Raw genomic sequence first — 16,279 nt, 5'->3', positions numbered from 1 at the left:
GGTGTGAGAACTCCAGGCAGCTGGACACCTGTGTCCTTTCAGTTTGCGCAGGCGACAGTCACACCCTGCTCACCTTCTGTCCTAACACTGTGTACCTTTAACCAGTGTTTGGAACGCGGGGCTGAGAACCCGTCAACTCTTCATGTTGCCCACATCACTAAGTAAGTCAGAAGCATAGCCAAACAGCTTTCAGATGAGGCAGAAAATGCCGCCGCACACATTCCTGGGCCCTGTTTAAATGGTCCTTGAAAACTTGTACAGAGGATTTTGTGCAAGGGCTGTGGCCTGTGGAGGGCCTACCTGACCTGGCGGGTCTCTCCGTGCAGCTCTGGCTCGCCCTGGCCAGGCTAGAGACCTACGAAAATGCCCGCAAGGTCTTAAATAAGGCCCGGGAGAACATCCCTACGGACCGGCACATCTGGATCACGGCCGCCAAGCTGGAGGAGGCCAATGGGAACACGCAGATGGTGGAGAAGATCATCGACCGGGCCATCACCTCCCTGCGGGCCAACGGCGTGGAGATCAACCGCGAGCAGTGGATCCAGGTGAGCTTGGCAGGTGCCGTGGTGTCCGCTTTAAACACGGGCGCCCTCCTGCTTGTCAGACTCCCTTGGAGGGTGGGGACACCGGGGTGGCACCTGAGAGGCCCGTCCTCACGTTGGCAGGCACAGCAGGCACAGGGGTGGCCTCTCCTTATGTGACCGCCTCGTGGCTTTTTATGGAGGTGCAAGCCTGAGTGCACCTTGGGGGAAACTTCAGTGTCCCGATGCTTGCGACCAGCCCCGCTTTTCCAGTAGAGAGGATACGATTTAAAAGAGAGTGAGCCTTAGAGCTTCTGTCACTCAGGTCCCCGTCTTTAACTCCTTCTGTAGATCGTGGCCAGCGAGGTCTTTGAAAGCGCTCTAACCCGCCGCCAGGCCACAGCTGCCCTCTCCTGCCTCCTCCTGCCCCTTTGCTTCACCCGCTGCCCTCAGCCTCGGAAGGCGGCCCCAGACCTCTGCCGCCTCCCGTCTCGCGCCCCTGCTGCCGCAGTGCTGCTTGCCCTCTGCCAGTGGCTCCAGCTGCTGCGCCGGAGCTGCTCCAGCGTCTCCCTCCTCCCGAGGAGGTGGCGATGGATCAGTGCCTCTGTTCTCTTCCCTTCCTGTGTTTGGGCAATGTTTTAAAATCTCAGGTGCAAGGCCTCATATATATCTCTAAAATCTAATCATCTAGATTCAGCTCCTTTATTTATTTAGTGTTGTTTAACCATTTTTGACATTCTCATTCCTTTGTGTGGATCCCGGTTTCCAGCTGGTGTCATCTTCCTTCTGCCTGACGGACTTTTTTGAACATTTCTTTCAGTGCAGGCCTGATGGTCAGTTCTTCCAGTTTTTAAATGTCTGGAAACAGTCTTTATTTCATCCCTGCTTTTGAAAGATATTTCCTCTGGGTGTAGAATTCTAGGTTGACAGTTTTTTCTTTCAGTGTTTTAAAGACACTGTTCTTGCCTGGGTTGTTTCCAGCGAGACACCTGCTGTCATCTTTGCTCCTCTGTAAGTACTTTTTTTTTAAATTAAATTAAAAAATTTTAAATTTCTAAATTAAAAGATTTCTATCTGCTTTTAAGATGTTTTTCTGTATCATGGGTTTTGAGCAGTTTGATTGTAATCTGACTTGGTGTGGTTTTTCATGTTTCTTGTGTGTAGAGTTCGTTCAGTATCTTGGATCTGTGGATTTATAGATTTTATCAGATTTGGAAAATTTGTGTCCCCTGTTTCTTCAACTCATCCTCTTTCAGGCACAATTACCTGCTCATTAGGCTACTTGAAGCTGTCTTCCAGCTCATGGTGAGCTATTCATTTTTTAAATTATTCTTTCTGTTTCATTTTTTAACAGTTTGTTAAGCTATAATTAACCGTCCATAAAATTTACCCATTTAAAGTGGGTAATTCAGTGGGTTTTAATATAGTGGGTTATTTATCTTTTTATTGTTTATTGTCTATTTTTATTATTGAGTTTTAAGAATTTTTTGTATATATTTTGGATACAAGCCATTTGTCAGATGATTGTATCGCTTATAGCACAAATGTTTTTGATATAGTCCAGTTTATTTTTTTCTTTTGTTACTCGTGCTTTAGGTGTTATATCAAAGAAACCTTCCCTAACCTGAGGTTATGAAGATTACTCCTGTGTTTTTTAAGATTTTTATTTTTTTAGTGCTTACATTTAGGTCTGTGATCCATTTGCCTTAAAAGAGTTGAACTTCATGCTTTTACAAGTGCGTGTCCTGTTGTCCCGGCGCCACTAGATCTTCCCCTGTTGAGTAGTCCTGGCACTGTTGTGGAGAACCAGCTGGTCATAAATGTACAAGTTTACTTCTGGAATCTCAGTCCTGCTCCGTTAGGCTGTATGTCTGGGTTTATGCCAGCACCACACTGTTCTGCTTACTGTGGCTTTGAAATGAGGAGGCTTTGTGAGTCCTCCTACTTTGTTCTTTACAGATTGTTTCGGCTATGCTTGGTTCTTTGTGTTTTCATATGAATTTTAGGGTCAACTTGTCAGATCCTACAAAATAGCCAGCTGGGATTTTGATAGAGGTTGCGTTGAATCTATACTACAGATCATCTGGGCGGACTGTTGCCATCCTAACAGTAGTAACTCTTCCAGTCAGTGAACGTGGGGTGTCTTTCCATTTATTTAGTTTTTAAAAAATTTTTTTCAGTAATGTTTTAGTGTACTAGTATTACACTTATTTTATGTAATCTAAAGTACTTTATTATTTTTGATGCTGTCATAAATAGAATTTTTTCTTACTTTCATTTTCCGGTTGTTCGTTGTTAGTGTGTAGTATAATACAATTGATTTTTAAGTATTGATCTTATGTCCTGTGACCTTGCTGAAATCATTTATCAAATTGTAATAGTTTCAGCAGATTCTTCAGGATTTTTTATGTATAGGATTCTACCGTCTGCAAATACAGTTTTACTTCCTCTTTTCCAGCACGGTACCTTTTATTTCCCATCTGCTTGCCCGGCTAGAAGAGCAGTGGTGAGGGCCCCCACCTCTGGTCATGGACCTGGGGGACGTCTAGTCTTTCCTGTGGGTGTGGTGTGAGCTCATACGCCCTCTGATGCTCTGGTCGGTTACAGAAATACTCTTCTTTCTCTCAGTTTCGTCTTGGATAACTTATATTGCTTTGTCCTCAAGTTTCGCTAATCTTCTGTAATGTCTAATCTGCTGTCTATGTCATCGAGGACATTTTTCATCTTAGATCCTGGCAGTTTTCACTTCTAGGAATTTTGATCTTTTTAAAAACCTTCTATCACATCTTTCATGTTGCCATATAACATTCTGAACACGGGGATCATGATTATAGTAATTGTTTTCGGGTCCTTGTCTGCTCACTCTAACATCTGGGTCAGCTTGGGGTTGCTCTTGGTAGGCATCGAATATTTTCTTCTTCTTTACGAGCCGTCTTTCCCGCTTTCTTTGCCTGGCAACCTTTGCTTTGCTGCGGACGCTGTGCGTTGTCCCTTGTTGCGTGCCAGATGCTTCTGTGCCACTGTGAGCGTTCTGGGCTTCGGTGTTGGAGCGCGGTTCTGTTATTGGAAACGTTCTGACCCCGTGGGTCTTGCCTCGACCCTTGCTGGGTGGGACCGACCGTAGTCAGTGTGGAGCAGTTTGGGACTCGCTCTCCTGTGGAGGTGACCTCTGGGTGTTGTGCTCAGTGCCATGCATCCCCTGGGGGTCTCCGCTCTGGCCGGTGGGAACAGGCGCTGTTCCTGGACCCAGGTGTACTCCGAGGACCATTCCCACTACTCCTTTTGGATGGTTTTTTCCAGCCCGCCTGTGCTGGGTTGTGCTCAGGGGAGACCACGGGGGACCCTCTGCAGAGCGGGTACCCGGGGCTGTCTCCCCGTGTGGCTCTCCTCTCTCGTGCCTGGCGCCGCGTGCTCTGCCCTCCGTGCTCTTGCGGGGCGCTGGGCTCTGCCCCTTGGCTGTGGGTCAGCCCGTGCCCTCTCCTGAGCCTTTGCCCTGGGCTCTCCTCTGCCTGGGAGGCCTTTCTGATGCTTATTACCGTGCCCGAGGGGCTCAGGCGAGGGCTGCCGTGCTGTGCTCCTCTCACAACCGGGGAAGCCTGGCTCCGCGTGTCCAGCCGGCCTGGAGTCTCTGGGTGATGGCATCAGCAGGGCGCTTCCTACTCCTTTAGCTGCTGCAAACAGTGCTACAGAAGCGTCCTGGCGCATCCGTCGTTTTGAACGACTGGGAGTACGTTCCTTAAAAGGCATTGCTGGGTCAGCCTGTGTCAGTTTTGTTTTGATAGGGAGCTTGAAGCTGCCCGCGGTAGAGGTCGTCCCTGTGTCCATCCTCGGCCGCACGCACGTACCTCTGTCCCCACCTTTGCCTGCACACTTCGATGTCGTTGGTCTGACGTGTGTAAACGCGCGTTCCTCTCTGCATTGCTGGTCCTTCCCACCGGCCGTGCAGGAGGCTTCAGTGGCACTCGGTGTCTCGTCTCTGGAACCACGACTGTCTTCTCTCTGCTTGTCCTGAGGTCCAGTGCTTTTCTGCTGGTCAGCCCGCGCCCCCTGCCTGCCGGAACGCCCTGGTGGCTGGTCCCTCCCCAGGTTTCCGTCTCACCCTCCATGTGCTGGGCTCCTTCCCCCCGTCAGGTCTGCCTCTTTGGGTTAGAGTGGCTCTTCCTTTTGTCCATTTCAAATCTGGATCCCAGGCCGACAGTACGAGTGTGAGTGACCTCATCTTTTACCCCCAAGTGCTTTGGAACTTTCTTAGCATAGCAACCCCTTATGGCCACTGAGTTGCCTACTCTAGTACTTTGTACACAGTCGGTGCTTATGTAATGTTTGTTCAGTGGGTAGGTTAGGGATTTGTGGCAGGGAAGGGTGATCACAGTCAGCGGGCGCTGGCAGGGCCACGAGGGCATCAGAGCCCTTGGCGCTCACCCCCTGCAGCCCGCTCCGTCCAGGCCTTGCGTCCACCTGTCAGGCTCCTGCAGCTCTGGGTGGTGAGTTCAGTTCTGTGTCCCTCTTTCAGGACGCCGAGGAGTGTGACAAGGCTGGGAGTGTGGCCACCTGCCAGGCGGTCATGCGTGCCGTGATTGGGATTGGCATTGAGGAGGAAGACCGGAAGCACACGTGGATGGAAGACGCCGACAGCGTGAGTGTGGCCGCGTGGGCCTGGAGTCTGTGTTTGTGGGGAACCCGCTCTGGTTTGGAAATCTTTCTGATCTGCTGATTTTTATTTTATTTAATTAATTTATTTATTTAATTCATTTTTGGCTGCATTGGGTCTTCGTTGCTGCACGCAGGCTTTCTCTAGTTGCAGCGAGTGGGAGCTGCTCGTTGTTGGGGTGTGCGGGCTTCTCATTGCGGTGGCTTCTCTTGTGGAGCGCAGGCTCAGTAGTTGTGGCTCGCGGGCTTAGTTGCTCTACGGTCCATGGGATCTTCCCGCGCCAGGGCTCGAACATGTGTCCCCTGCATTGGCAGGCAGATTCTTAATCACTGCGCCACCAGGGAAGTCCCTGATTTTTAAACATAAGTTGCAACTGTAAGGAGTACAGTTTTCTATTAGTCTGCTGCAGAGCTAGAATTTGAGCGCTTGCTAACCTGGACCTGGAATCCATCTCCCAAGCGTTCTCAGCTGTTCACCACTGACCTCTGGGCCGTCCCTACCTCTGGTCTTTGCTATAACCTGAGCTTCAGAAAACATTTGCACATGAAGCTCTTGCCCCCTCTGAAATGATTTCCTTGGAGTGGTGTTCCAGAGAAGAGATGATGTGTTCAAAATCAATAAAAACATTTGAGGCTTTTAATACCTTAAATGTGGCCCTCTCTTTTTAATAGCCTCTTCCCCCCCGCTGTGTTGGGTCTTCGTTGCTGCGCACAGGCTTTTCTCTGGTTGCGGTGAGCGGGGGCTACTCTTCGTGGCGGTGCGCGGGCTTCTCACTGCGGTGGCTTCTCTTGTTGCGGAGCACGGGCTCAGTAGTTGTGGCACGTGGGTTCAGTAGTTGTGGTTCGCGGGCTCTAGAGCGCAGGCTCAGTAGTTGTGGCGCACGGGCTTAGTTGCTCTGCAGCATGTGGGATCTTCCTGAACCAGGGCTCAAACCCGTGTCCCCTGCATCGGTAGGCGGATTCTTAACCACTGCGCCACTAGGGAAGCCCAATAGCCTTTGATTTAAAAATAACTTTAGACTTACAGAAGAGTTGCAAAAATGTAAGAAGAATTCTTTTACACCCTACACCTAGATTCCCCCAGATTTACCCGTTTCACCACATTCGCTTTTGTGTTCTCCACACGTGCACACACACGCCCCTTATTTTCCCTGAACTGTTTGAGAGTACATTGCACATGTGGTGGCCCTTTCCCTCTAAACATTTCAGTGTGTGTTTCTTTAAAAGGGGACCTTCTCTTATGCAACCACAGCATAGCTATCAAGCTCAGGAGATCACTGTTGATGCAGGACTATGATGTAATCTGAGGCCTTATTCAGATTTCACCAATTGGCTCACTAAGTGCCTTTTGGCAAAAGGAAAAACCCAACTGTGTTCTGGTTGAGGAGCTGCCCGGGAGCTGCCCAGGGTCATATCCACAGGTCTCCGTGGCCCCGAGAGTTCGGGGGAGGGCTTTGGTTTGTCGTGTTTCATGAGTGTGACTTTTTTGAGGGGACAGGCCCCTTGGTTCGGTCTCCACGCTGTGTCCTCACGGCCGGGCTCTGATCTTCGCAGGACTCTGTCCTGCTGGGTCGGTGGGGGCACATCCCCTGAGCAGCTCAGGCGGTGCCTGCCAGGCCCCTCCCCTGGAAGGCTGCTGTGGCCCTTTGTAACTAGTCAGTGTTTTGCGGGGAGACACTGAGACTGTGTGAACATGCCGTTGCTCACCAAACTCTGACCTGCTAGTTTGCGGGTCCATTAATGACGCTTCTGGCTTCTGTCAGTTATTACTGTGGTATCTGTCAGGTGCTGGTTTTCTAAATATCGTGGCTTCTGCGTTTGACGAGAGTTGATCAGTTGGACTCCTGCAGTGCAGAGCTTTTCTTTCTCCCTTGTTCATGTGGGCGGCTCTCCTGCTCCTCCGGTCCCTGGATGCAGGCCGTGGCCGCTGTCTGCATGGAACTCACGCGGTGTCACACATGTGACCCGGGTGCCTCGTGAGCACTGAAGTCTCCAGTGCCAACATCGTGGTTTCAAGGCTTTTTGTTACATGACATTTAAGACAGAAAAGTGTGAAGAATGACCTCACAGGCTCCCACGGTCTCTGCCCTGGGAGGAGACCCCCCCAACGTGTGGAAGAGCCCAGCTCCCTCTGGTTGTTGAGCCCTTTTAATTCTGAGTGTGGACTTGAACTCTGTGCTTCTCCTTACTTTCCTCATCGCCCTTGACAACACAGGGGCCTCGGTGGGCGTCACCCTGCAGACAGATGACAGACTGTGGGAGCAGTAACTCTGGAGCCCTTTCAGACTTTCTTCCGTTTCTCTGTCGTCTCTTCACTTGGGCTGGAGCAGGCAGCTGTCCTTGGCGCCTTGTGACCTGCAGGAAGAGCGGAAGCCCTTGGTGCCCACGAGCGTGGGGCTTTCCAGGGCTCACCCCCAGAGATGGGCTGGCCTGCCCATCCCCCAGGCCCTGAGCGACTGTCACTTGGTCCCGTGGGGCCACGGAAGCCCCAGAGTCTTTGTAACTGGCCTACAGGGCTCAGGTCAGGAGTCACAGAGCAGGTACCCGTGCTGGGTCAGTGCCGGGCTGCCCTGTTCATGGCCCTCTTTCTGCCCTAGTGTGTGGCCCACAGCGCCCTGGAGTGTGCCCGAGCCATCTACGCCTACGCCCTGCAGGTCTTCCCCAGCAAGAAGAGTGTGTGGCTGCGGGCCGCGTACTTTGAGAAGAACCACGGCACCAGGTACGTGGCAGGCCCGCCTTTCTGCGCCGGCTTTAGGCCTCTTGTCCCCGCGGGTGGGCTAGGGCCTTGTTCGAGGTCCAGCCTCTGCAGCGAGGGGCGGAAGCTCTTGGGCTTTTCAGCCAGGCTGTCTTTCTGGCACCTTCTGCGCTAGCATTGCTGCTGTTGTATAGTGCCAAGGCACCGAGGGGCCCATCTGCCCAAGTGCCTGCAGCTGAGCCAGGGGCACTGGTGGTTTGAGGGGTCCCTGGGGCAGGGCTGGAGCCCAAAGTCCCGCGTCTGTGGGGGCTCTGCCTTCGGCAGTGTGGGCGGTGCAGCATCTGGGCCCCGGCAGGCCTGTTTTTCGTTTCAGCTGTGCTGCATTTGGGTTTGGGCTGGTTTTTGTGCTCCGAGGAGGTCCTTGACAGTTTTAATTGTGCTCTTTAATTGAAAAAACCTTTCGGGTCTGCCTTATTGGCTGTAACTGCTGATTAAATTAGATGTTGCAACGTCTGCAGTTAGGTGGGCAGCCTCTGCCCGGGTCCTCTGCTGCGTCCTCTCTGCTCGGGCCTTGCTGGTCCCACCTGGGCTGCAGCTGGGAGCACGGAGCCCCTGTTGCTTTTTCTTTTGTCTCATCGATCAGTCTTGGGCTTTTCAGGGAGTCTTTGCTGCTGAAGTTCCCGTTCCCACCGGCTGCTGTGTGTTTTGCAGTTAACTCCTTTGGGGACATTTTGAAATGACCCTGCCGGTTCACCCTGTACAAGCTCACCCGGACAGTCCTGTCTAGAGCAGGGCCGCTCCCGAGGGTCTTGGTCCCTGGGTTCAGGGGCAGTTCCCCTCCCCTGGCTCTGGCGTCCTTGGCGGGGTGGGGGGGCCAAGTGCTTCAGACCTGGGGGTCTTGGTTCCGGTGTCGAGCTTCACGCCATGCAGACGATTCTGGGCGCTCACTCGGTCTTGCTGCCGAGGCCCGGGGAGGTCGTCTGTGCCGGGGGTATTACAGGGGTGGTGGGCTGCACAGGGGTTGGGGGCTTCACACCTGAAACCCAGGCTTCTTGCTTGATGGTGACCTAAAATAACTTTCTTCCAATAAGACAGTTTCTCTGGATGCCGGAGAGTAGACTCGGGGTCGTAATCTTTATCGGCGGATCTGTGGTTAGAGATGAAAAGGCCCCCGGCCCCCAGACCGCGAAGTTATCACGCCTCCAGGACACACGGCTGTAAAAGGCTCTCTTGAGAAGTTCCATCAGACTCTGCTGTTTGAACAATGCATTGCTTTGTAGCACCCTCTTCAGTAGTTGACTTTCGAGCCTTTATGGAGAGAAAAGATTTCCCCACACTCTCCCCATTGTAAAAGTCTGGTAAATCATTGACAGCGTCGAACTTTGAAGCGCTAACTGTCTTTTCAGTGCCCGCAGCTTGGCTGAGAGCGGCCTGCGTGCTCTGGTGGTGACCAGCCCCTGTCTTGCAGGGAGTCGCTGGAGGCCCTGCTGCAGCGGGCCGTGGCCCACTGCCCCAAAGCAGAGGTGCTGTGGCTCATGGGCGCCAAGTCCAAGTGGCTGGCCGGGGACGTGCCTGCGGCGAGGAGCATCCTGGCCCTGGCCTTCCAGGTGGGTGAGGGGTGAGCCTTGGCCTGAGGGCACCAGGGTCCCGTGCCCTCCTCAAGCCCTCCCCCCTCGTCGACAGGAGCTGACCCTAGAGGGGCCGAGCACGGTCAGGCCGCGTGGGACTTGGGCTGCTCTGTGGGCAGTGGGGCCCTGAGGGGGCCGGAGAGGAGGAAAAATGGCCCAGACGATGGACACCTACCTCTCATTTGCCGCCACTCAGTCTGACCTCGGGCTAAGTGTTCCACAACACAGACTCAGGGAGACAGGAGGGACGGCGCAGCAGCCAGGGCGCCACGTCCCCACACGAGGGCACGGCGACAGCCGCTTTCCTACGTGAACATTAGGGTGCCCAGTCCCTGCAGGAGGAAGGCCCGAGCATGGGTGCCTGCACTGGGGTCACACGTGGGCCACCTGGCGCTGCCCAGGCCCGTCGGCGGGTGGAGTTGGGCTCAGACAGCTGCGCCTAGCAGGCTTACCTCGGCTGATGCCGTGAGCTGTGCATTTTTCGTTTCTTTTTTTAGATTTTTTTTTTTTCCTCTTTTTTGGCTGCGCCGCATGGCATGTGGGATCTTAGTTTCCTGACCAGGGATCGAACCCGCGCCCCCTGCATTGGAAGCGCAGAGTCTTAACCACTGGACCACCTGGGCAGTCCCTGTGCGTTTTTCTTAGGACCTGATTTTGATTGTCATGTGTAACATCCTAATACTTTATGACCACAGGGGTGTTAGCCAGTGGTTTGCAGCACGCTTTTGTATAAACGAGGGAGTCTGCGTCACTCTGTTGTCACCCAGGCTGGCATAGTCAAGCCTGTCCTTCCCTGAGTAAATACGTGGAGGGGCCTGGCCTGGGTCTCCCGTCTGCTCTCAGCTGTCGTCTGGGCGCCCAGGGTGGAGGACACTCCTCCCCTCCCAGTGGTCCCGGCGCTCTCCCGCCACTGCCCGGGCAGTGCCCCTCTTCTCCTTAGCTGCCACCGGGGGGCTGCTTCTCAGGTTGGGGACGTGGTCAAGCTGAGTGTGGCCAGCAGCTGGCTGTGCTTTCAGGAGGCCGGAGGGCACCATCCCCGTGTCTGCTGGACTCTGGGTTGTACGTGACCCAGTCCTGACCCTGGGAGCCCTCTCCGTGCCGTCCGTGATGTCCCGGGCATCCTTCCGTCCTATCCACGTTGACACACTGGGACGGCCAGTTCCTCATTGCCAGGCTTGGGAAAGAGCAGGGTTGGGTGGGCGGATCCACGCGGGTGGGACGTGAGCGACGGCGTCAGCAGGCAGAGGGTGGCGGTTGGCACCACGGCCCCAGTGCCATGGAGGCTGCACGTCTGTGCCAGTGAGACAGGCTGGCTTGTTTGTGAGGAAGTCGGTGTCCCGGGGCTGGACTCTGCTGTGTTCCCCGTTAGCCCAGGCCATGCCTGGGTCAGACGTCCTGCTGCCGGGTGAGGCCTGGTCTGGCCGCCAGGCGGGCTGCCTTTGGTTAGGGTACCCTCGCCCTGCTCGCTTCTCATGCTGCGTGCTCGCCCCGCAGGCTAACCCCAACAGTGAGGAGATCTGGCTGGCGGCTGTGAAGCTAGAGTCCGAGAACAACGAGTACGAGCGGGCCCGCAGGCTGCTGGCCAAGGCGCGGAGCAGCGCGCCCACCGCCCGGGTAAGCAGAGCCGCCCTGCCCGCTGCGGGCGGGGACCCCCCGCGCCCCCGCGCCCCGCCTGAGGCCACGGTGCTCGGAGCTCATTTGTTCACTCTTGGCTTTAAGATGCATTCACGTGTGTAGCCCTAGCTTGTCCCAGAAGATACGAGACAGCGCTCGGGGTGAGCTCTCGGTGAGGCGAGTGCCAGGAAGGGGCCGGCCCGGCCCAGGCCCAGCGCCGGAGCCGGGCTGAGGCCGTCTGATCCCTCAGGTGTTCATGAAGTCTGTGAAGTTGGAGTGGGTGCTGGGGAAGATCGCGGCCGCCCAGGAGCTGTGCGAGGAGGCGCTGAGGCACTACGAGGACTTCCCCAAGCTCTGGATGATGAGGGGCCAGATGGAGGAGCAGGAGGGGCTCGTGGAGAAGGCCCGGGAGGCCTACAGCCAGGGGGTGAGCCTCCGCCCGGGCCCGCGCGCCCTCTCCTCCCGCAGCAGCCGCTCAGCGGCCTGCTCGGGCCCAGGCTCGCAGGAGCTGCGGGCTCGGGGCAGACCCGTCCCCTAACCTGGTCCCGGCTTCTGCCCCCCACCAGGCTGTGCACTCAGCAGAGTACGGTTTACGGCCCACGTGAGGCACAGGCTGCTGAGTCAACACCCGTGTGTGCGTGCACATGGCACAGCGTGCTCATGAACACGCACCCCGTGCACGTGTGCACAAGACAGCCGTGCGTGTAGACACACGCCTGGGCGTGAAGCGGCTGGGTCTCTGGAGGCAAAGGTGGCCCTCACTCCCGGCTGGAGGAGCCACCACGGCTGTTACAGCCCCTCCCAGATGCCAGCTGAGCCCTCTCTCACTTGTGTCTGTGGCTGCAGTTGAAGAAATGTCCCCACTCCACACCCCTGTGGCTTTTGCTTTCCCGGCTGGAGGAGAAGGTTGGGCAGCTGACCCGAGCTCGGGCCATTCTGGAGAAGTCTCGCCTGAAGAACCCGAAGAACCCCGGCCTGTGGTGAGCCCCTGCGCCGCCCCGCCGTGAGCCAACCTCGCTCACACCCTCAGGCCGAGGACTTGGTGCAGCATTTCCAGCTCAGGCTCCGTGGGAAGGTGCCAGCCGTGAGGAGTCCTGTCTCGGCCGTGGGAGGGTTCAGACGGGCCTGAAGGTAGTTGGACACAGTGTAGCTTGTGTTCAGATTAAGGGTTCCTCAGGAGAGCCAGGAGCTGTTGATGGGGCATCGGGGGTGGATGACACCGAGAGAGTGGACTCTACAGAAGAGGTGATATCTGGGAAAGGCCTTGAGGGACGAATAGGAGTTTGCCGGGTGAAGAATGTCCATAGGAGGCCGTGCACACAGAGGTGCAGCGTGCGCCTTCAGGGCGTCAGCTCACTGCGGCGCCCCAGCAGCCGTCAGCAGGCCTGTCTGTCTGCATCCTGGCCGTCTTCGTCCGCACCTCAATGACATCAGAGTCCCAGGTGGCGGCTTGAGGGTGGGGGGTCACCAGTGTCTCCCTCCTCTGTTAGATGAGCCGCTGGGCAGAGCAGGGAAATCCAGCCCCTGCGGCTCCCCAGGACCTTCCACTTGTCGTCGGGCTGCCAGTGGACGGCGCTCGACCCCCGCCTTGGGCCTCTCTCCACAGGCTGGAGTCCGTGCGGCTGGAGTACCGCGCGGGGCTGAAGAACATCGCCAGCACGCTCATGGCCAAGGCGCTGCAGGAGTGCCCCAACTCCGGTGAGCACCCCGCTCCCAGGCCAGACAGTGGGCGTCAGGTGCAAATAGACAGAAATACATCTGTTATACGCGGTCATTTAGACGACTGAATCCAAGCTTCAACGTGAGGAGTTCGACCTCGTGTTCTGAGGTGCTACCATTTCTTTTTTTATATAATTTAATTTTTTACTCTTTCATCTCAAGTCTGTAAGTTAGTGCGTGTGCAGTATAAACGAATTTGGAGCAGAAAAGGACATGAAAATCACCTGTAAGCCCAGTACTCGGAAATCACTGCTTTTAGCTTGTTTGTCTTTTTACAACTTGTATTATTGCACAAAAAGTCATACTGTGTGTTTGGTTTTGTGCTTTTTTTTTTTTGACTGTGTTGGGTCTTCGTTGCCGCACGTGGGCTTCCTCTAGTTGCGGCGAGCGGGGGCTACTCTTCCTTGCGGTGCGTGGGCTTCTCATTGCGGTGGCATCACTTGTTGTGGAGCGTGGGCTCTAGGCGCGTGGGCTTCAGTAGTTGTGGCTCGCGGGCTCTAGAGCGCAGACTCAGTAGTTGTGGCGCACGGGCTTAGTTGCTCCGCGGCATGTGGGATCTTCCTGGACCACGGCTCGAACCCGTGTCCCCTGCATTGGCAGGTGGGTTCTTAACCACTGTGCCACCAGGCAGGGAAGCCCCGTGCCTTTTTTTAAAGCTGAAAATTTTGTGAGAATTTTTCATTATTGAATTCTTAAGATCGCACATTTTTTAGTGGCATTGTAGAATTACCTGCGTGTTATGTCAGAAATACACCACTCACTGGGGGCCAGTTTGCAGGCTGCTATCAATCCCAGGTTGTCTTTCTGCCTGAATCTTTAGTAGCACTTTTGGTTATTTTGTTACAATAAATTCTCAGCTGTGAAGTCATTGAGGCCCTGGGAGTGAACCCTTGGAAGTTGTTGGGGCTTCCAGCCTCGCCGCCTCCATCCGTGCCAGTGGGGCCCTGTGGCTCCAGGTGGGCAGTGGGACCGGCGGCACAGGCGGCCTCTGCTCTCTGCCCGAGCAGACGTGAGCGGCCATGCGGGAGGTGCAGCTGCGGACACCCTCAGTCTTCGAAGGCTGCCCTTGGGCAACCTGTGTGTGGACGGGCACATCTCTGAAAGCTGAGGCAGACGTCTGTGTGTCTGGATTTCAGGGGTCCTGTGGTCTGAAGCCGTCTTCCTGGAGGCGAGGCCCCAGCGGAAGACCAAGAGCGTGGACGCCCTGAAGCGGTGTGAGCACGACCCGCACGTGCTCCTGGCCGTGGCCAAGTGAGTCGGCGTCCTGGTGGCGGTGCGGCGCCTCCCACTGGCCCCGGAGCAGGGCGGGCTCCCCTGGTCCGCGGCCTCTGCAGCTCCATGACCGCGCGCATCTCTGGGCAGAGGCCCCCTGGACATGGGCTACCTGGATGGCCTGGGTCGTCCTGGACCCCCAGGAGGGCGGCCTCTTCTGGACCCCGACCCTCTGTCCTGGTTCTTTCCTGTGGCTCTGCTCTCTCTGTCTCTACTACTCAGTTTATTCCTATGCGGGCCTTGGGTTGCAGGACAGACAGAGGCTTGCTGAGGCTGGTCCACACGGAATTTAGGTTACAAGCGAACCTTCTTTGGTTCAGAGGGCTGTAAGCAAGACAATTGTTTCCAGAAACCAGACCCTTTGACCTGTGTGACCCCGAGAACAACCCAGGGCCCGTTGGTCAGGCCGTCAGTGTGCCTGGGGGTGTGGAGGCCACCTCCCAGCCTCAAGGGCAAGAGGAGGTGAGCAAGCGACCTCCCACTGCAAGCTCATGCAGGGTGCTGGGTCCGGGGCTCCCTGGGGAGGCGTGGAGGGCCTTCAGAACCTCCTGGCCCCGCAGGGTCTCTGCTCCCTTCTAGAAGGAGGACGACGGCCTGAGAGGAGCAACCTGAGTACCGGGCCGGGGTTGGGTGTGGCCAGGCTAGGAGCGACTGGGGTTGGGGCGGAGGGCTCCTCGGGCTCTCAGCTGGGCCGGGGGTGTGTGGGGCCCAGGAGCTCCTGTGCGCTGTTGCTGCCCCGGCAGGAGCCTGGCCCAGCTGCTTGCTCAGCTCCTGCCAGCACCTCCTCCGTGGGGGCCGAGGGCACTGCGCGTGGGACTTCCCGCAGGCCCCTGAGGCGCAGCCTGGGCCGCAGCCTGGGCTGCCCCCCACCTGGCGGCTCCCTCCCTCCGGCCGCCCGCCCTGTGCTTCCGCCTCCTATTCCTACTCCATTCTGATAGGGCTGCCATAAAACCTCATAAAAGGCTTTGTAAGGTAAACAGGCCCCTCCTTGCTGTTCCCAGGCTGGTGCTCTGTGTGCTGCTATCTGGGTTTGTGCTCTTTAAATCACAGTTTATCTAACATTAGCAATTAAGAATACCACAAGGCTTAAAAAACAATCAAGCTATCAGAGCGTGAAATTGTTCCGTTTTGTAGCTGAGACCAGCCCAAACAGCTGCCTGGAGGGTGCGTGGTGCACGTCTGCTCTGGTGCTTCTGGCTGCGGAGCTGGGTGGAGGATGGAAGCCACCCACAGGCCCCGGCTGTCAGTGCCCACCGTGCCTCCCCGCTGGCCTGCCCTCCCCTTGCTGGCACGTCGGCAAGGCTCCCTGGGCCCCTGACTTGGTCTCTGACGCTGTGGGTCCTCTCCTGGGCCTAGTTCTCACGTTTCTGTGTCTGCTGGTATAGCCCAGGTTCTCACTGTGGGCTTGGGTTCCTGCTGGAGCTGCCTGGTAGGGCAGAACGTTCCAGAAGGTGAATATGGAGGAGCAGGCGGAAACTTCACTTTCCCTAATCAAAGCCTTGACTTAATTTTTGTCAGGTTTATTACTTTCATCTCCCTGTATTTTACTCAAAGGAAAATAATTTAAGGGAGTTTGAAGTTCTTGCTCTGTGGGTGGTTTTTTAAGAAATGCTTTGGTTAGACACTTGAAGGAGGGTTTCAGGTTAGTCACCTGGAGTGGTTTCCGGGTGGTCAGGACTGGTTCCTCGGCACCCCTGTGGGAAGCCCAAGCTCTCCAGGGAGAGGACAAGACCAGCAGCGCCTGCGCCAGGCTCTGTGCCGCCGTGGCTGCCTGTGGCAGGCCACTAGGCTCACCAGGCTCGGCGTCCAGCCCACCCGGGAGCGAGCTGTGGCCCGAGGAGGCCAGGGCCACCCCCAGCGTGGCTGCTGCGGCCCCAGAGTGCCCCCCAGCACCATGCCCTGGCCGCTCACTCGGTCCCGCCCTGCTGCTCCCCACAGGCTGTTCTGGAGCGAGCGGAAGATCACCAAGGCCCGGGAGTGGTTCCACCGCACCGTGAAGATCGACTCGGACCTGGGGGATGCCTGGGCCTTCTTCTACAAGTTCGAGCTGCAGCACGGCACGGAGGTGAGTCACCTGCCGCCCGCTCCCCCCGCCCCGCCTGTCCCGCGGCGCTGACGGCCGATTCAGCTTCCACGCGGCTTTCTGGCTACAGCCTTGGAGCCTCTCAGCCTGACATTTA

General features: G+C 56.1%; 1 protein-coding gene across 1 annotated transcript in view; it reads left to right on the top strand.

The window, feature by feature from the left end:
• The window catches only part of PRPF6 (pre-mRNA processing factor 6), a 36,186-nt gene that overhangs the window by 19,347 nt on the left and 560 nt on the right, over positions 1-16,279 (top strand). Inside the window, exons 11-20 of the mRNA XM_082360347.1 lie at positions 327-545; positions 5,035-5,157; positions 7,769-7,890; positions 9,335-9,473; positions 10,989-11,108; positions 11,359-11,535; positions 11,955-12,088; positions 12,715-12,806; positions 13,964-14,078; positions 16,038-16,164. Of these exons, the coding sequence (XP_082216473.1) occupies positions 327-545; positions 5,035-5,157; positions 7,769-7,890; positions 9,335-9,473; positions 10,989-11,108; positions 11,359-11,535; positions 11,955-12,088; positions 12,715-12,806; positions 13,964-14,078; positions 16,038-16,164 (1,368 nt within the window). The remainder of the gene's footprint in view (positions 1-326; positions 546-5,034; positions 5,158-7,768; positions 7,891-9,334; positions 9,474-10,988; positions 11,109-11,358; positions 11,536-11,954; positions 12,089-12,714; positions 12,807-13,963; positions 14,079-16,037; positions 16,165-16,279) is intronic.

Source organism: Balaenoptera borealis (assembly GCF_965194805.1).
Source record: "Balaenoptera borealis genome assembly, chromosome: 16".
Lineage (NCBI taxonomy): Eukaryota > Metazoa > Chordata > Mammalia > Artiodactyla > Balaenopteridae > Balaenoptera > Balaenoptera borealis.
This window is presented reverse-complemented; position numbering and strand designations above follow the sequence as displayed.